This window comes from Manis javanica, chromosome 15 (genome assembly GCF_040802235.1).
Source record: "Manis javanica isolate MJ-LG chromosome 15, MJ_LKY, whole genome shotgun sequence".
Taxonomy (NCBI): domain Eukaryota; kingdom Metazoa; phylum Chordata; class Mammalia; order Pholidota; family Manidae; genus Manis; species Manis javanica.
In genome coordinates, this window is record NC_133170.1 from 15,112,366 (window position 1) to 15,133,178 (window position 20,813).

The 20,813-nt window shown below is 39.7% G+C and overlaps 1 protein-coding gene across 2 annotated transcripts in view; it reads right to left on the reverse strand.

Annotated features, from left to right (window-relative positions):
* Nucleotides 1–20,813, reverse strand: part of AEBP2 (AE binding protein 2) — a 254,470-nt gene that overhangs the window by 9,765 nt on the left and 223,892 nt on the right. For both annotated transcript variants that reach the window (XM_073223402.1, XM_073223401.1), the window contains one exon: nucleotides 13,808–13,921. In XM_073223402.1, the coding sequence (XP_073079503.1) occupies nucleotides 13,808–13,921 (114 nt within the window). The remainder of the gene's footprint in view (nucleotides 1–13,807; nucleotides 13,922–20,813) is intronic.

Here is a 20,813-nt window from a genome sequence, read left to right on the forward strand (position 1 = left end):
ACTTCGGGATCACATGTACCTAAATCTATGATCATTAAGATCTGACAAGCTGAGACTCAGAGGAAAACCCAGTCACTCATGTAACTCTAACCCTCAAATTTCCACAATTTCACTCCTAAGAAGATATAAGGAATGGGGGATAAAATCCTAGTAACCACTTGAGGGCTAGAAGACACAAGAAGAAGAGACTATAAAGTATAAACTGCATGATAATTTCTGATACTCTAACCAGACTCCCTCCTGGCAGGATGGAGGAGGAGACCCAGGCACATCTGCTGACACAGAGGATGCAGTATGGACACGCACATCTGGAGAACTCCCTCAGGGCCTCACCTCCCTCTCTGAATGGAGGCTCAGGGTTCCCATACATCTGTGGTTCACAATGGATCATGCAATATTTGAATAAAGCCAACGTAAGATATTTCTAAAGCTAGAAGGCTATATGGATAACTCCTTCGGGGTCTGGGAGGCATTGCTTGGGCAGCCCATGGCTGTGCAGCTGATAGTCCTTGAAGTGTGAACACCAGCAATGATAGAGGGTTCCACATCTTAGGAAAGGCTTCTGCCATTTATTTAGTTTCCCATGGAGGTCTAATTTTTTTTTCCAACAAATATATTTGATACCTGAGCTTCCTGCAGACTTAACAGAATCCTCAACTGAAAATATATATTAATTAGCAATCCCACTATGAAATAGGAGAGTAATATATAGAAAGTCATTTCTTTGCCCTTTGCCATGGTTCTAATGGAAATAAAGATGCAATTTATGCTGATACACCATTCTTTTTGTTGTTGTTTATGGAGATGATGGTGTTTAGGAGAAGAAGGAAAATGTTCTTTCAAATAGCATAATGCTTTTCAGCCATTAATTCATTATTCCATTTAATACACTCACATCCCCTGAGGTTTAGCACAATATTCCTTTAAATCTATAATAATTGTCAAATAATTTCAGTTTAACAGAACATATCTCAATGAGCAGAGAGGAAAAAAAGGTGGAGGGAAAAACATAAAGGTACAAATAATCTTCCTAAAAATAGACGTTACCTGCAATAGAGTTCAAATGGTACTCTTTATTATCTCTCCATACACCTTTCTTTTTTATTGAAGTATAGTTAATATATAATTTTACATTGGTTTGAAGTACACAACACAGTGGTTCAACAGGTACCCATATTATTAAATCCTCACACCCCCTAGTGCAGCTACTATCTGTCAACATAGGAAGATGTTACAGAATCATTAGCTATATTCTTCATGCAGTACTATCATCCCTGGCACCAACTTATATTTTGTGCCCTTTTATCCCTGCCACCCTTCCCTCCAACTAACCCCAACCTCTCCTCTGTGGTAACCACCAATCACTTCTCAGTGTCTATAAGTCTACTGGTATTTTGTTCATTTTTGTTCTGTTCTGTTTTTAGATTCCACAAGTAAGTGAAATCACATGGTATTTGTCTTTCCCTGCCTGGCTTATTTCACTTAGCCTAATACCCTCTAGGTCCATCCATGTTGTCACAAATGGGAGGATTTCTTTCCTTTTTATGGCTAAATAATATTCCACTGTACACATGTACCACCATGTTCTTTATCCATTCATCTATTGATGGATTCCTTGGTTGCTTCACCATATACCTTTTTAAAACATTAATTCAGAAAATGTTCTTGCTTGCTTTCTTACATCTTTCTTTGCAGCAAGTGAAATTGTGGCACATTCTAAAGATATGTTGTCATCGGCACATGGGCAATCAACTTGCATTAAACAAATGTACTGGTGGCATTTTGAAATTATCAATACATGCTGAAGGGAAGGCCATGAGTGGTCCTCCCATTTAGAATCACCCACTCTCTCTGTGGACTTGCACGTGAAGGTGAAATTCTCTTTTCATACGAGGTTGAAGTGAAAAACCTCGAGGCCTTCCCAGTGATTTTGTGAAAATAGATTCTTTCATAAACAGGTTCAAAAGTGCTTTTTAGGCAGGGATGCGCTGATACCTGTTTACCAGTCAGCTGTCATCTGAAGCCTTCATCCCTCCTCACTCCCCCTGTGGCTGATTTCAAGCCACCATCATGATGCCCTCAGCACAGGGCTGGGAAGAGATGCACACAACTGACCTCACAAAGTGGTACGAACCTCCTCCTGGACACCCAACCGCAGCCATCAGGACTGACGCAGAAGATGAGGCACACCCCCGAAATTCAGCTGTCCTACTAACATTTGGGGAGGCAGGTGAGCATACCCGAAATGATTTTTTTTTCCCTGTGCCTCACTTCAGTAAATTCTCCAATTTACATTCATCTCAGATCCTAATCTAGGAGACACAGCAAGAACAAAAAAGGGGAAGGAGGGCTCAGCTGTCTATGTGATGTCTTAATAGCCCTTATTAGTATTGCTATTGATTAGGATAAAGCGCTTAGCATAAATTAACCAGGGAATTCTTAAGGATTCCCTGGGCATAAGTCAGTAGGCCGTACCTGTGAATTCCATTTTAAAGGAAGCTAAGAGTTTCGGGTAAGAAATCAACTTGGGCAATAGAACAATAAACAGTAATAATCCTTCTCAGCTGCACAGTAGGCGCAGCGCACTCCTATGGGCAGAACAACTGATCTTTATTCCTCTACACACTCAGGTCTTAATGGAGTTGTTCCACTTAAACTCAACCCATTTTTCACCCAGCAGGTACTCAGGGACCTGGTTAGTAGAAAAAACTAGAAGCAGCAGCCTCCGTGACTTTTAATTTTCCTTCCCCCCAACTCAGATATTTTCACCCATCCTAAAAACTTACGGCTAGAATAAAGTGTGGTCTTATGAAACACGCTGTGTCATTAAAAAATTAAAATTTGTCTTGCCCTTCTTGCTAAAAATCCATAGGCAAAAAGAATTTAAAATTTTTTCTCTCCTCTCCCAGACATGCCTTTGTAGTCTCAATTCTCAATGTGAGAAAAGTAACCAGCTTTGGTTTCAGACCCACTGGGGTAGACTAAGCTCTATGGTCTCAGATGCACAGAGCTTGGGGGTCTTTTCCCCAACAGGCCCTGAGAAGGGCTGGGTTTGCTGGAATTGATGCTCTCCAGTGGAGGTGGGAGGCTGGGGATAGAAACACCCGCACACTGGCCCCGCCCAATACGCGCGCAGTAGGACTTCTGTGTGATTGGCAGGGAGCCTCAAACTGCGGGGGCCCCTGGGGAGGGAACAGCAATGGGAACCACCTTCAACAAGCCCACGCAAGCTTAAACAGCAAACACCTCAGCAAGCCAACAACCAGCAAAGAGAACAGAGGCCCTTTTGTCCAGTATTTCTGGTTCATTTCAGACCCCTCGGCTCCTTTGCTATTCTGATAAGATGGAGGGAGGCGGGAGGGTCTCCTGAAAAAACAACTTGAGTTGGGACGTCCTGCTAGCCAGGGGAAGGGAGCCATCCGTCTGTAATTTGAATCAGAACAATAAGGAAGTGAGATGCTTTTCGCATCTCAGTGTCACGCTGAAAACCTTGGAGTTCCTTTACTGCGTCAAGAAGGGCTTGTTACCGACCCCCCCTGCCTCAGGCTAACCGGAAATCCTGCCCTGTTAATCCCAAACGCCTTCTATGAATGTTCCCGAGCTCCAGAAACTGCTCCACTGCAAATGAACTGACGCGACGTTGGCTTCAGGAGCTGGCTCGGGGCTTTGACATTTTAAACCTGCAAAGGGGAGCTTACCCTAGGTCTAGGGATGCCGCCCTTTGATTGAATTAATTGTGATTAGGGAGGTGTGCAGCCCTCTCAAAATGAGCAGTTACCCTGGGGAAAGGCTGTCCCTGCCGTACCTTTTTGCCTGATTTGTGGACTCACAAGTATCTGAGGTGCACTTCTACCACCTTTGCTGTTCTGTGCAGCAGTGTTTAAAGCAAAGCAACAGCAGACAAAGCGTGGCCGACATACCAGTCTCCACCAGTAAGGCAAGTGGCCAAAGCCCCCTTGCCTTCCATGCCGTCCCAGACCACAGAGGCATACACAACTGTACGGCATCAGGGGACGGTGCCTGCTCTGCTCAGAAGGAAGGCCAATTTCTGCTTTTGCTTGAAAGTGAGTGCTTCTACCTTTCGATTGAACAAATTATTTAACCTCTGTGAGTCATGGTTCCCTCACCTAAAATCTGTGTATTCAACTAGATGAACCTCTAGGACTCCTTGAAGCCCTAAAAGTCTATGATTCCAAGATACTAGGAAATCTCAAAAACAAAGGGAAAGAAGGATATTGTTCTCATTCTATTGTCCACCCAGCTGGGTTGATCAGATTAAGATTCTGAGTTTTAAATAAGGGAAGAAAAGACGCCGATACAATATAGAGCCTGCATTTGCGAGAAGTGCATTTTTCATCCATGTGGATCTTAACTATTTCACGTGCTAATAATTGAGCAGGCTATCTATAGAAATGGCTTTGTCCATTCTTCCACTTTTCTAACAGTAAAAATAATTTTACTGCTTTCTGTAAAACTGTGTTCAAGTAAAAAAAGCATATGCAACCCTCAACAGTTTCTGAGAGAAAAGTCTCCATAAGCCCCAACATCTCTGTACGTAAGGACCAAGGTGAGAGTGCCATCTGCTGGCCCAAATTGTCTAACAGTGTCTTTCCAACTTGATAGAAAAATGCTACTCCTAACTTCTAAAACTTGAGCCTACATCCTGCTTCATGAAAACTGAGTTTGACCTGCAGAGCCTGAACAGAAAAACCATTTGTCCTAATGTCCAAAATACTTGAAACATGAATATACCAAAGTATTACTCTCAATTAAGTAAGTGCCTATTTTCATGATACCCTACAATATTTACCATATCAAAAAGCTATAAATCTATCAAGTCCAAAAGTAAATAGTGTCTTTATTTAAAAGCTTCTAAGAAAGCTAGTATATTTGGAGTGTTTATACAGCAGGAAATAGTGTCCACTGGCAAAAGTTTCCTTGGTTCAACAGCAGCAATAGCTGAATTGAATTAATAGAGCTCAGTTAAGGAAGAAAGAAAACACAGTTAGTCGAAAAGTCACATATACGATATACTTATCACTTCACACCTCCATACTGACGTCAGTGGGCAGATGAAGGTCAGACCGAAGCACTTACTGACTCTCTCCTTTATGAAGTGTTGTTGTGTTGACATCTGGGCCACCAAGTGCACTCTTATTCTTCTTAACCTCCCCCCCAACCAAACCTCCTTCAGAAAAGATTTCTCTTTTAAGGGGACCTCCTACAGCAAAAGAGCTGCTCAGAGAACATTTCAGATAAAAACAAAACATTCCAATCAATTACTTAGCCCAGTGAGCCTGAGATGATCCCCAGGAAAAACTAATCCTTTGCTTGAAATGCTGAGTAACTGTTTAGTACAACCCCGAGATTATCTAAGGAGATGTATGAGGCAATTGAGATGCTTTTAATTCAAAAAAGCCCACAAAACTTCCTATGCAGAAAACATTTAATTGAAAGAAAACAATCATGTCAATAGATGTGATTTCAATACCACCAAGGAGCCAAAAGATGGACTAGCACAGCTCTTAAGGTCCTTGGCATTCCTATGAATCCTCTGCATTACCTATATTGCAAAGATAGTCTTTAACAATTCACTGATTCTTGGCATTAAAGGTTTTATTTTCTCATGATGCCATGCTGTGAGGTTTTTTTGGAAAAACCAATTATAAAAATATGAAATCAAGTAGGTAGCATACTTTAAATGAATTGAGGCATAGATATCAAGTCTGTATCAAAAAAAACAGTATACTTCCATTCTTTTACTGAAAGATGGTATCAGTTGTGTTGTTTCTTCTGTGCATGAATGTGAATGAGTATGAGTAAGCCACACTACAGATTACCCACAGTCTGTGTTCTGAATTTAAACTATTTCATGACCAAACTGTGGTTCCAGCTAGTAACGCGGCAGATCGTCACACCTTCCTCATCCCTGGTACCGGGTGTAAGAATGCAGTTGCCTGAGGCTCACATAATTGCTGCTGGTTCTGAGTCAGCTTGAGGGCCTCCACCAACCTTGCTGTAGTACTGATGTCAGAGCTCTGAAACCACATTCACCAGAATCCAGGAGACCAATCATGCATTTACACCAAGTCCATGACAACAGACCACCTGGAGGGAATTCGTTCATGGAAAACATGCTACTCTTTGTAATTACTCAACTTTGAAAACCACCACAGATTAACTGCACTGACAATATACAGGCAAGAGTAATCTATGTTTGTACTACACTCCATATAGAATTCATTTATTTTTCAAGACCCTCTCTGAGATAGGCTGGTCCAGGTAGGTGCCCAGGAGATCACTTGCTCATTTTTTCAAAGTTGGTACCTAGCTACTGGCTTTCTCCACCTGAGTAATGTTCACCATGAGACTAAAAACGCATAGAGCTTGCCAATAGTATACTAGTAAACGCTAAACCATAAACTACAGATTGACACAACCCAGTGAGGCACAAGGCTTGTGTGCTAAAACTACCTCATACTCTGTTGATAGAATTCACCTATCAGCTAAACAGCTGGCACTGCCTCATGCGGCAAGAAACGGCAATGAACAGGTGCCCAAAATAGGTATTTCCCTCTAGACCACATGATGCCAGAAAGGGATGATAACAACAGAGTGACACAATCAAACTTTCCTTTTGAATTATCTCAAACCTATATCAATGCCAAAATATATTTAAGGTTATCTACAGAAAAAACTAAAGTCCTGAAAGGTTATGTTTCATCAAGTTCCCACAGTTAGTAGCAGAGTCAAGACTGGAGCTCAGTTCTAAATGTGAGTCCAGAAATTTGGGTTGCTAATGAAACAAGTGGAAAGAATACAGAATACATCAACAAAATGGTAAAAATAAAAGTATGTTTTGGGCAATAAATTAGTCAAAGTCAAAGTTGAAACAAAATACTATAATTCACCAATCTAGTGCTGTTGAGAATTTAATTATTCAGAGCATGAAGAAACAGACTACTGATACAAGCAGTAGTCTGTTGATGGGAAAGTAAAGTAATCCAACCCTTAGGTATAAAGAAACAGCCATAGGTAATATATAGATATATCCTTAAAAATACACAGATATCCATACTCTTTCATCTAACAATCTTATTTCTTGTAACAGAAATTAAAATTATCCTTATAAATAACAGATTTATAAGGTTGTTTATCTCAAAATTAATTACAAAAATAATGGAAATAATAAAATGTCTACCTGTATTGATAGAATTAAAATTAATTTTTGTCTCCCATTACAGTGGAATACTATGTAGCCAAGAAATGTTTTAGAAGCACAGTTTCTAAGTTGGGAAAATACTTTAGATGTAGTTTGATGTACTGATATATGCTTTTGATATATTTTGATATAAAAAAGTTTTATAAGCAATATGATAGGTAGGATCCTAATTAAGGCAATATTTGTCACTAAGCATATTTAACAAATACATGGTCACTAACAAACATGTAAAAACATACTAAAGAGTATATAATGTAATAACAGTAGTTATCCTTGAATTAGAAATTATTGATTTTTTTCATTTTACACTTTACTATATCTACCAAATTTTCTGCAGTGAATATATATGTAATTTTTTACTAGAAAAAAGTATTTTCAAGTAAACTTAACACTGTGTGAGTTGAGACCCTCAGGAATAAACTAGGACTTGTGTTTGGGGAAGATCAGTGGCTGCCCCCAGGCACCTCAGTTGAACAGGGGTTAGAATTTGGGAAAACTAGCTTTTAATTTTCTGGAAGTTAAAGTAAAAATGGAGTAGCAAGTTCCAGTTTCATTTTCTATCAACAGAAGACATATTAAATTATTTGCAGGTTTCTGTCTTACTGACAAACAGGAATTTAGCATCATTCAAATCCTTATATAAAAGACCTTGTAAAACATTGAGTATTAACTTCAACTGCAGTCCTGAAAATCAGCTTTCTTTTTGCCATCTTTTAGGCTTTGACCCTGTGATAAATCACATTCCACTACATGAAATTGAACATAAATACAATCTGGTTTGAGATCTCTGTGATCTCTGGTAATGGATGGGTCCTTAAAACATGCATTTAGGTAACAAGTGCTTTTAATAAAGCCATAATAATCTATCCTATAATAATCAGTTTTAGAGGAATCATTTCATTCATTGTAACAAAGGTTTAGTTAGAAGCAGAATGCTTCCTTTTGTTGAGAAGGGGTGCCTTTAATATCTCAATATATTAAAATAAACACTTCAATCATTTCCCAAAGGGATTCTAACAGATAGTCCATGTATTTTTGTGTGCTACATAGTGGAACATGTAACATGCTCCAAATCACAACATAACCCTTTTACTTCAAATTTGTAAAGGTCCTATCTAAAAGGTTCAACTGCATTCTTAGAGATGGCATTAAAAAATTATCTGAAAGAAAAGATTAATGGAGACAATTGAGTCAACTTTACCCTAGCCTCATATAAGTAGCCATTTCACCAGCCATCCAATCAAAAGCATACAAACCAAGGCATGAGCCTTCCTCGTGGCCAGCTTCTCCTTCGCCTAAATCCTGTCACACGGCATCATTCCCTCCCTTTGCCTCATTCCCACCCATGGCTAATTCTTTGTTCCATCTCTTTTCTCTCACAGAGCATAATGCCAACAGGTATATTCGGGAAAAACATTGCTCATAATTGTGAAATCTGTCTCAAAAAAGTTGAGTGTACCCCAGACTCCCTGTTTACACTTCAATACCATTATTTTATTCAGCAGTTTCATCTCTGACCATGTATCAGTACTAGACCTAATGCAAAACAGACCAGAGACAGATATGAGAGGAAATACATGGAATAAAGTTACAGTTGTTATGGTATCATTATGTACGACATGGTTCAGTGAAGAGCAAAGGAGAAAACTGTTGAGTTTATCTAAATAAGGGTTGCAAGTTCTCTACTACAAAATGTGTTCATACTCATATTTTAATGACCTTCAAAGTGTTCTCCCATTTGAATATATTAAGGATCAAGTGAATAGTCCAACCATTTTTCTACCCTTGATCATATTCTCTTTCCACTCTCAGCACTCTTGACATAGCCAAAACTCCAAAGCATATAGTCATATTACAGCAGTTTATTAATATAGTTGATAAATACAAAATAGCATTAATTAAATGACTGGTATACAAAGCTGGTAACACCCCTCTCCTATAGCATTTAACTATCATGTTTGGGGATCTGGTGAATATTGTTATGTTTGTTGCAATCCAACATCTTTTGAACAATCTTTGTCTAAACATTCTCGCACAATCTGAGTCCCATCTCTTTAACATGGAAGCCAGACCTCCAACCTTGCTTGCAGCTGGGTAAAAGCATACGGTGCACCAGTACAGGACTTGGGTCTGGGAAGCTGGAGACATAAGGAAGCAGATGCAGATGTAATCTATCCTTCAGTGGGCACGGCAGCAGAGGTATCTGGCTTTTCAGGGTCAGAAATCCCAGAACTTCTGGCATCTAGTCCAGTATCATTAGTGAAACTACAACGTCTGCACTAAATGGTGGTGTCTCTGCTGTAAGGTCTGTCTGGGGCTTTGTTTCTGGTTGATTAGTGGCTCAGCCAGACATCCTAAATCTACTGGAGATTCTCTGATGGGCCATGTATTTTTTAATAAGTTTCTTTCCTGCATAGTTAAGCTAAGGTGGATTTATTGTTTGGAACATGGACACACTTGCAATGGCTGCTGAGTATGGAGGATGCCTTCCCATTATGGATATATGATTCTAGGCCTCCCTCGGGATCACAGCGCAATTCCCTTGGAATCCTCCACTTCCGACCCTTCGGGAATACAGACAATGCTTGAGAGTTGCTTGGAAGCTTGCTGCCCTACTTCTCCCACAGCAAAACACTTCACTCAACAACTGCTGAGTCGGCTTCTGAAAACAGACACATTTCTTTGCTGCTGGGTTTGTACACTCCCTTCACTTCCTTCCTCCAAATCTCAGCACACAACGCTATTAATTTTCTTCACCTAAAGAAGTATCTGTTTCTTCTACTTTTAGATCAGTTCTCTCTACATTCTAAAACATATTTCCAGTCCTACAGTGACTATTTGGATAGCTATGTTCTAAAATATTTTCAGAGTTTCTAAAAGTCTTAGTGAGGTAGGTATTCAGCCTTCCATTTTACCTCTTAGCAGACCTGGTAATTTCATTCAGAAAAAAATTATCATAAGGAAATCATATTACATTTCTTTAGTAGACTTGTCCTCTTAAGGTGTTTGTTCAGTAAGCCTATCCATTATTGTAGATTCTACTGCCCTGATATCTACTTGTTCCTTCTGGAATACTAGCTTTAGTGGCTTATTTTTATATAGTGTATTTCAGTCTAGTTCATCTACAATCAGAGAAGTTTCCACAGGTTGTCACTTTAGCAAGCACAGGTATGCATATGCGGAAGTATGCATATGTATGAATTTATGTTCTCAAATCTTGAAATTTGTATCATTCATCAAGACAGGGCTGAAATTTTCTTTTATACAACATAAGAAAGGCAATGTTACTGAGCAAAGTACAGTATAAATAAAAAGAGGAAGGGGCTACATGAATTAGAAAAATCATTCTCAAGCCCTTGAACAGCTGCTACTTAGGTACAGAATGATATATCACACCAACTCCATGGCATTTCATGCCACAGCAGGGTTGTAGGAAGCCATTCCTGATGTTTTAAATTAGGTTTTATAATAGAGGTACTATTGTATGGAGATTTGGTCAAAAATTCTTGTACGGTGACAAACCTACTGACTTCTGCTTTTCTGTTTGAGGCTGCTGAAAGTTTAAATTTAAAGAGCGCAGCCTAGATAAAAATTCGTGTGATATAGGAAACAAAAGCAGGATAGTGACAAAAGGACACACTCCTGCACTGACCACTTCTTCAAGGAGAGCTGAAATTTGGATGCTTGAATGGAGGTAGAGAATACAGATACTAAGAAGCATTAATCAAAGCACACATGGGGGATCTTGGCACCAGTTCTTTGGGTTGCTGATGTGAATATAGATCAGTATGATTTCTGCTGTACAAGGGGGGAAATGAAGATTTGAGATCATGCCTGGAAAAAGGTTCAACACTGATATTTGGCCTTAAGAATATAACAGAGTAATAGCAATAATTGAATGCTTATGACATGCTAAGCATTTCCCTAAGAAATTTACAGGTATTACCTCATCTACTCCTACAGCAACACTAAGATTTATCTTGATGACCCCATTTTACAAATAAGATACATAGAGATTAAATAACTTCCCCAAGTTCACACTGTTAGTGCCACTGATGTTGGGACTCAAACTTAGGCAACTAAGCCCAGAGCCTGAGCTTTATATGATTAACTATATTGACTCCCTATTTTCTCTCCTGGGCCCCTGAGATTATTTGATATTCTATATTGCAGATTTCTAAGTGTATGATTAAAGGTGTAGGGAAGAAAAGGAATGCTTAGAAAAATATCTAGCATATAGAAATTTTCTTCCTTTGGGTTTTATTATTTCCTCTTCAGAGTAATGTTATTACCCTAAGTAAAAACTTGTGAACCAACATACTCAAATATTGGAAAATACATATCCTGGCAAAAAATGCTTACAGCTGTTCAACTAATTGCTTTTTTCTTTTATTTTTGTACTGTTTTTTTTCAGAGCATTCATGATATTTTTAGCAATGTTTTCCATTTGCAACATCAACATCAATTGAACAAGAGGCCACCGCTTTAATAATCAACCAAGTCTCAACAATTAGCCATTTGCTTCAACATAAAATGTGTTTCAACTGCAGTAATAAAACTGAGAATTTCTAAATTGTACTTTCAAGGCTCCTCAAGCTGCCCTGAGCCACAAGAACATGCACATGTACTTGACCCTCAGTAACCTTGTGTTCCATATATACATGTATTTCGTGCAGATTTTTCCTAATCACTAGAGCCCATAGGGTGGTTGCAACAAAGAAAGTGCTCCTGTTAACAGAGATAAAGCAAGGAAAACAGATCTCTTCAGGAGTGGGGCTCCATGACATCATCAATTCAACAAATAGATACTGAGGGCCTACTTTATAATACAGAGAATGGAGATAATACAAACAAACACAGACCTTGTCCTCAAAAAGTAAGCCTAGTTTACAAATGAGGCACAAAAATAAAAATTAAGATACACTAACAAATCTTATAATCAAGAAAGCAAAAGACATTACGAGAACCCAACAGAGGCATTTAGAGGGAGGTTAAAGAGAGAGCGCATGAATAAACACCCTGGTATTGAATTGGGAAATGAATAAAGGGAACTTGAATCAAATTTTAAAGAGAGATTTTCACTAGGGTGAAGGAAATTCCAAGCCCAGAGAAAATAATCAACAACCACCTTTAGAAAACTGTATCCAAACTCCAAACTGCAGGAAGGTTGGTGGGACCACGGGTGTGTGGGGGTGTGATGAGTGACAGAACTGGGATGCTTCCGAAAGCTCCTTACCCTAATAAACATATATTGTAAACTATTACCTGATGTTGTTTGAAGCTCACAGATCCCCTCAAAGATAGATACATATATACCAAAGAGCAAAATTAGAAAACAACTACACAGGTTCTGACTAAGCATGATAGATTGAATAAATGAAACCCTGCCAATATAAATGGAGTAAATGGAAACAGTGAATAAAATAAATTAAAATGTGATCATAATACAGCAATAATAGAATGGATACAACTGTAAGTGAGAGATGTTAATCAAATTTTAGAAGATGGAAAGCAAGTGGATGGATAGTAAATTGATGTAGATGTGAGAAAACTGAGAGTATTCAGAGGAAAAACAAATGTGACCTTTGGTCCATAGCTGTACAGAATCCCAGAGAAGCACAGGAATGAGAGACAAAGAACATTGATGAAAGTGGGGATGAGGGCTGAGGCAAATCCCACACCTGCACTTTGGGCGGAAAAAGGGAAGTTTCCTCTCACTATGGCGCGTGTGAACCAAGAGGGCTCTGAAAAGACAGAGTGGAGGGAGGACATGAAGTACCATTTTACAAACAAAAGGATGACTTACATACACTTTCAGCAGGAAATGAAAGGACTCCTCCCTGGAGAAATTAACTAGACCAAACAGAAAGATTTGGTGTTGAAACTGAGTTTTACAACATAGATGGACCTAGAGGGTATTATGCTGAGTTAAATAAGTCAGAGAAAGACAAATACCATATGATTTTATGTAAATCAATAAAACAAAACAGCAGTAGACTCAGACACAGAGAACAGGGTGGTGGCTGCCAGAGGGGAGGAAAGGGATGGGTGAAGTAGGTGTAAGGGAAAAATTTAGTGAGAATGTTTGATATGTTGATCTGGGTGATGGTTACATGAGTGTATACACAGGCCAAAATGCATCGAGCTCTATGCTAACATCTGTGCATTTTATTGTATTACCTCAGTAAGAAAAAGCTAGATGCATGCAAAATGAATGGAGTCTTTAAAAATTGGTACGATTTTAAGTAGCATGAGCAGGAGATCCCAGGCAGAAGGTAGAGCTTATGCAGATAAATACAGTCATGAAGGAGTGTGGCAAGTCTGAGGAGTGGCAAGAGGTGTGGTACGTTTGACAACTGGAGTGCTTTGGAGAAGGGGGATGAGTGACATCAGGGAGAAGCTGCAGGTCCACCCATCAAGGCTTTATATGCTAGAAAGATTATTGCCGTTATAAGAAGGGACTGTCCACAGACAATGAGATTATCAGACTTAGAAAGATAAATCTGCTTGCAATTAAAAAAAATTACCAGGACTAAGGAAGAATGTTAACATGAGAAACCAGCTAGGGGAGCGTGACTTCCTTACCTCTCAGAGAAACACTCGAGACTGAAGGCAGGCAATGGTAATGGGGTAGAGAGAAGAGTCAGGTGTCCAGAGACATCTACAAGGTAGGCTGACAGGATGCTTTTATCAAATTCTCTAAGGGGAAAGGTAAAGAAACAAGGGTGAGTCTTGCGTTTCTTGCTTAGGAACCAGGAATGATGGTGATGCCATCATTAATTAGAATAGGGAATATTACACAAATAATCACTTTGACATAGGAAAGCAATGCAGTCAATTTTGAGACACAGTAAGTTTGAGTTACTATAAGCCATCTAGGAAGACATGCCCTATAGAAAGCTGGAAAAATGACCTACAGTTCAGGAAAGAACTCACCTACGACGTACACATTTGAGAATCAGCACCACACAGATAAGGATAGTAGGCAAGGAGACACAGAAAGGAAGCCAGCACTTGGCTCTGTGCCCAGGGAAGGCGTCACAAAGCTCTGGAGCTCTCTGTCTCCCTAAGCCCAAATGGGACTTCGAACCCCTCCAAAGTGCTCTACCCACACCCACCATCAATCAGCCAGAATTGGCACATAAATTAAAAAGCTGTTTATCTTCCCTGATGTAGAGCAAGAGAAGACAACCACGGACTAGACTGTAAAGAACAGGTTCTCAAACATCTTATAAACCATCAGCTCCACGTGTGCATGGTGGTGCGAATAGCAGAGAGATTCTGGTGGGAGTGTGTGCACTGTGAATCCATTTTAAACCAAACCACAAGGCATAGCCCCATCCTGTGTCTGGACCTTTCATGTGGACTTTGACAGGAACCTCACAGCTGCTTTGCCCCGTGAACTCCTGCCCCTCTATAATCCAGCCTCCATGCTGCAGCAGCAGTAATATTTCCGAAGCAGAGACATGATGGTATCACTCCCACCCTCACTATTATAGCATAACATTACTCTTAAAATAGACCAGGAGTTTTCCCATGGTCTACAAACTTCATAGGCTTTCATCCCTGATTCTCCAGCCCATTTGGTACCATGTGCTCACCCCCTCCATCCACCCCAAACCTATTCTGTACTGCCCCCTCCACTACACTCTTTTGAAGATGCTGTCTGCCATCCTTGAGGAGTTTTGCCTTTAGACTTTACTTAGTTAACATCTCTTCATCACTTATACCTCAGCTTTATGCAACTTCCACAGGAAGCCTTCCTTGAATACCTAGGAGCTATTATAGCACCATGTGCCTTTCCTGCATAACACTTACCCGTGCTGTAGTTTCACATGTGTCCATGAGCCCTTTTGTTGCAATATCTGTCTCTTCTACCAGACACTGAGCAACATGGGTGCAGAAAAAAAAAATTCCTTTTGTTTTACCTAGCACCAAACCTGGCACAGAGTAGGCACTCAATAAATATTTATTAATTTGGTTGGCTGTGGCAATCTGAAGTTTGGTGACATATTTTCACTCTGAGAAAACCTAATAAAGTGTTTACAAAGAGTTTAATTTCATGTTTTAAATGGATTAATATGGTTACACAGACAAATAACACTTGGCAAATAGTGTGACATGTCCTTCAGCAGCCATTTTAACTTCATCAGAATTATTCCATCAAGAGACTTGCAAAGTATTATTGAATAATCACCTCAGTTCACGAAATGACACGCAGCTGGAAACCCTGCTGGTTCCAAAAATAAGAAGATGAGAATCTTTTCTCCACTTAAACAGGATTTACAGGCAACTTTTCAAAAACACTACAATCCTTACTTCCTCAGCACTGTCTCAAGAGTCATTAAGAATCACACACTCATTCTGCTCAGCTGCCTACATGGAACACCTCTTATTTCCTGCTCCTAAGAATCCCTTCTCTACAAGAGGTTTTAAATTAAGACCACAAAGCTATTCTGCAGCTTATATAAAGCAACAACATCCATAAAACACCCTTTGCTTCATTTCTTCCCTTAATTCCTCTATAAGGGAAAGAGGGGCACTACAGAAAAGAAGGTACTTCTATTGCAGTCCATGATGGGGGCACCCCCTTAGATAATGAGTAGCACACAGCCCTGGCCTTCTCATGCATTGGTGACCCAACCTAACGGAAGAACAGTAATGGTGTCCCATGAAATGGAAACACTACATCAATTGTAGTCTTTTAGCAGCCGAATCCGAAGAGAAACACAAGTTTCACTCGGTTCCTGTTTGGTCAGTAGATACAAATGGCAACTCTTAGATATGAACTGTGATTTAAGTAAAGCTGTGACACACACACACACACACACACACACACACACACACACAGTCTTCCTGTGTATCACCCTCAGCTCCTTAGCACTTTGTCCATGCTTCCCTATATGGCCTCACACCCACTCTCCTAGGTCTTGTGATTTACCCTAGTTACTCTTAGACCACACCCAGCTTCCCTCACAGAAAAAAGAAATATCCGCCATCAGAACAGCCCACCTGGGCTTCTACTTTCTTAGCATGTCCTTCAGATGTGGGCACCTCTAGCCAAAACGGCCATGACTGTTTACCTTACAAATCTGGACTGCGATCATGATGACAACTTACTAGATGATATGTGTCCCATACCATACACATTTGAAGTCTATCAGGCAGAGACAGAAGTGAGTGCTTTCAGCCCAGGGACCACTGGTGGGAATTTTGGAAAGAGAAAAAAAAGACTGGAGGAAATCAGCCCTGGAGTTGGCTATCCATCTAATCTACCCATGCATAGGTATTCACCTTTTCAAACATCCACTAAGGAGAAAGCAAGGGATAACAAATAAGAATAAATCCTAGTTGCCAGAACTCCATTCAATTAAGTAATTTAATGGATCCAGTCCCTGGATATGGTCCCCGCTTTCAAGAATCTTACGGCCTGGGGTGCTCAGCTACATGTCAGCCTTGAAGTCAAAGGTTCCATAAGCTCCCTATAGAGCAAAAACCTCTATTTGGCAACTTTAAGCTCAGTGTCTCACACTGCGCTCAATAAATATTTGGTGAAATAAATGAATACTAGTAGTAATCTCTGACAAATAACAAAGTCTTTCTTAGTCCACTTTCCCTTCTACAAAATAGTAATGATGATATTTGCTTCATTTGACTTTATGCAAATTAGATGACATATACAGAAAGTTCCTAACACATCTTTAGAAAATAGTAAGTACCTCATTTTTTTTCAGTTCAGTAGACTATACTCACTGTGACGACAGAAGCAAAAGATGGAACACAGAGACAATACTGTCAGCCTGCAAGCGTTCATGACAAAGATGGGTTTCCTTGGCAGAGTGAGCTTATAGTACATAGAAAATCTGGACCCTATATGCAAGTATCTAGCCTCTAGGCCAGGAAAACAGAGGAACAGCAGACGTCGAGCAATCTACTTTGAAAGAACTCAGAATTAACTCTACTCTCACTATACAGTTAACCAGGGAGGGTGGTGAGAGAATAAAGAACTTAGTCTTAAACTTCAGATATACCACAGTAATCACAGTATAGTGATTTGGCATTTCTTGTGATATTTGATAATACAATATTCCTGAGGATCCAGAAAATTCTGTCTTGTCCTCAGCTCTCACAATGCCAACAAGTCATTAATAAATTCTATGTCCTGGTTATCATTAAAGTGGTTCTAACCAACTAAAGAGTTATTTAAGACTAGTGAATGTGAAACATGGAAAATTGAGATGAAATGAAAATATTCTCCAGGGCTGTGCCTAACTTATCTCCATTTCTACCATTGGCCATAAGTTCCTCTCCAATAAAGATCCAAACAAGTAAGAATTCATTTTCAAGGCAACTTTACAGTTATTGAATATACTGTTGTATTAGGTACTGTGTCAAACATTGAATCATGTTGTTTTGTTTGAGTCATTATATTACATAATCTAGTCCTGTACACAAAATCCTACCATCCAGTATATAAATATTTTTAGTTGTTTCACCAATAGGAGTAAAAGTATATATATTGAGTTATTACCTTCTTTCAACTGGCCCACTTACAAAATGTACAAAATATTGAGCCAGAACTCGTTAGTGACAGAGGATAGTTCATGGAGAAAACAAACCTCATTAGCATGGAATTTAAACTTGTGATTGGTAGTTGAGCCCTTAAGATTTGTGACAGTTAAACATGTTACTAGTTCAAATCTTGAAAACTGAGAACAGAAGGAATATTTTTCTGGCATAGCACCTACTGACTGACCTATCAGTCTTCCCTCAAGGCTTTACTTACAGTCCATGGAGAGAACGTGGTACACAAATCATTAAGCTATCTGGTTCATCATAAAACATACTGTGTGTTGATCATTCAACACACATTAATTAAACACCTGTTCAGTCCAGGAACTAGAATAGTACAAAGATAAATAAGACAAAATCTTATGAGGAGACAGACAAGCAAGAAACGGCTCTATAGCATTCAAAGCATGACCCTTGTAGAGCAAAGTAGAATAGAAATAGAGAAAGACTATGAGGGTCAGAAAAATCATCAGCGACAATTGAGCTACATATTAAAGAATTAATAGAATGTTTTTTCAAATAAACATAGGGGAAGTCATTCCAGTCGGCAAGAAAAGTATTTAAAAGACATGGATTGAGATTAGCAAACTCATTTGGGGAACAGTGAGCAACCTTTCGCCAGTAAGTGAAGTTAGGGGAGACAGGAGAGGTGACTGGAAAGGTAGATTAAGACCACATCATTAGTGTCCAATATTAATTCATAGACAAATATGTATTGGGCACTTAACTATGTGCTAGAAATTATCCTAGATAATTTGGGCACAGCAGTGAACATGGTAGACAAGATCCCTGCCCCAGATTCGAGTATAAAACAGTCTAGGGCAATTGGACATTGGTCTAAAAGCAGCAGATTTAGGCAGGAAAAGTAGTACAAGCATATATAGAAAGGTAACTTCTGACAGTGTGAAGAATGGACTGGAAAGGAATAAACTACACATAGATGAGTCCGAAGACTACGTCAGTAGACCAGATGAGTCCTGCTTCTGCTGTGTCCTTCATGAAATATTACGGTCTTCTCATATACGTATCTTCATCAAGAAGTTGTAGAGAATATTCATCCCAAAATATCATTATTACTTGACTGAGTTCTCACAAAAGATGTGTTTGTCTTCAAAGCTCAACAAATTTCTACACCAAAATTATATTTTTGTTGGATCCACGTCATGTGGTACCACTAGCTACTCTCAGTCATCCTGACTCATTTCCTGAACTTTCAGTTGCTCGAAGAGAATCTCATGTTGTCCAGGAGATTTGAGACACGGCCAAACAGACTCAAGCCACCTCTAAGGGCCCAGTGAATTCTCCATTTCCAAAGGACTTCAAAAGAACACATGAGCCAAGACTGCTGGAAGCCAGGAGAAAAGGAAGTAGACTGAACTTGTCTTCCTCCTCTAAACAGTTGTTCCTGAGATAATTACGACCTCCAGGATCTACGATTTCCAAACTCTACTACCCATTTCATATGTATTCCAGAGTCTCAGAATTTCCCATAGCCTTGAAATTCAAGTGAGCAGGCCCCAGAAATTAATTTTTTAATATGGAATTTTACACATTGACGTCTATTATTTCATTTACTCCCTGTAACAAGCAAAGGAATAAGGCAAATCATATGTAATCAGACCCAGGTTAAAGACAGTAAAACTGAGAGAGAACAAGATTTGACCCAGAGGGGTGCTAGTAAGTAGTAGAATCATAACTGGAATCCAGAGCTTTCAACTCCTGGACCATGTTCTTTGCTTTACCTCCATACTGTCACTTCAGCCATCATTGTCTGTCTTCTATTTTGCCTACACAGCTGCATAATAATCCCTTGCTCCTTTAAGGTTAATAAATAACTTCTTCTGTGTTAACGTAGACTTCATGAAGCAATCACTCTTGCTTTCCAAAGTTCAGACAAAGCCACCCATGTGAACCATTAAATAAAACATTTTATTTTCTTTCATGAGTTCCTTCATCTTCCTCTCCAGCCTCCTCTGAGTTGGAGAGAAGCTGAGCTTGAGTCAAACCACACTGTCCCCAGTAGGATTCAGGATATTTTTAGATAAAGGCAGACATATTCAGGCAGCAAAAAGAGCCAGTGAGATACCAAACTTAGTATCCATCCTGAACAAAAATGACAAGCTGGTGAGCTGGTCCAGTGTGCCTTCAGATTTATAATAAATTGTCTGAGAGAACTTGGTGAATTAGCAATGCCTCCACGCCAGGAATGCTTTGCCTTGCCAATCCTGGAGCTTACTCAGCTAAACCTAGGCCACCTGAGGTTTTTCAAAAATATTGCTTTCACATGAAGTCCACATAGCTCAGCCACTGCTGCCAAGAACGACACTGAGAGAGCACATTGGCAAGCTTGGTGCTGGTCTCACTATGTAGTCACATGAGGTAAGAGGCATGGTGTGAAGGAGGAAAAAAAATCTTCTTAGTGGAGTCAGGAAATGCAGAGTCCATAACGCCTATGAGCAATATGATGTCGAGAAAGTCAGTAGGAAGCTCTTTTGGTCCCAGCTGTAAAGTGGGCAGCCTTCACAGTCAGCCCTTTGGGGCGGCCTCCACTTAAGCCACAGAGAATCCCTTCACATAACGTTACAGCCTTCCAAGGGCTGTCTGCATACAATGACTGATGAAAGTATAAGGACTGGAAATCGTGGCCCACTGTGAGATATTTCTGACACGTCTCTCGAGCTCTAGAGCTCTCCAGGTCAGCAGAAACCGCCAAGCTGGGCCTACATCATAGCTGACTCCTTCCCTACCTAACTCTGTTTCCTGCACCTCTTTTCCACAGGTTTGATCCCAAGGGAACTCCTAATGCACATCCTTAACAAAAAACACACTCTCAGAGTGTGCACCCTGGAGAACCAAGCACACACCACCAATGGGAAAATTAAATGAAGCCAAAAGCCTATAACTTATCGTTAACTTGTCATTGATATTATGTTTGTTAGTTGATTATTATAGAAAGAAAGAACCTCTAGATTGTGTTTGTAATAGCGTAATAAGTGAATTAAATTAGACTGTTAGATAG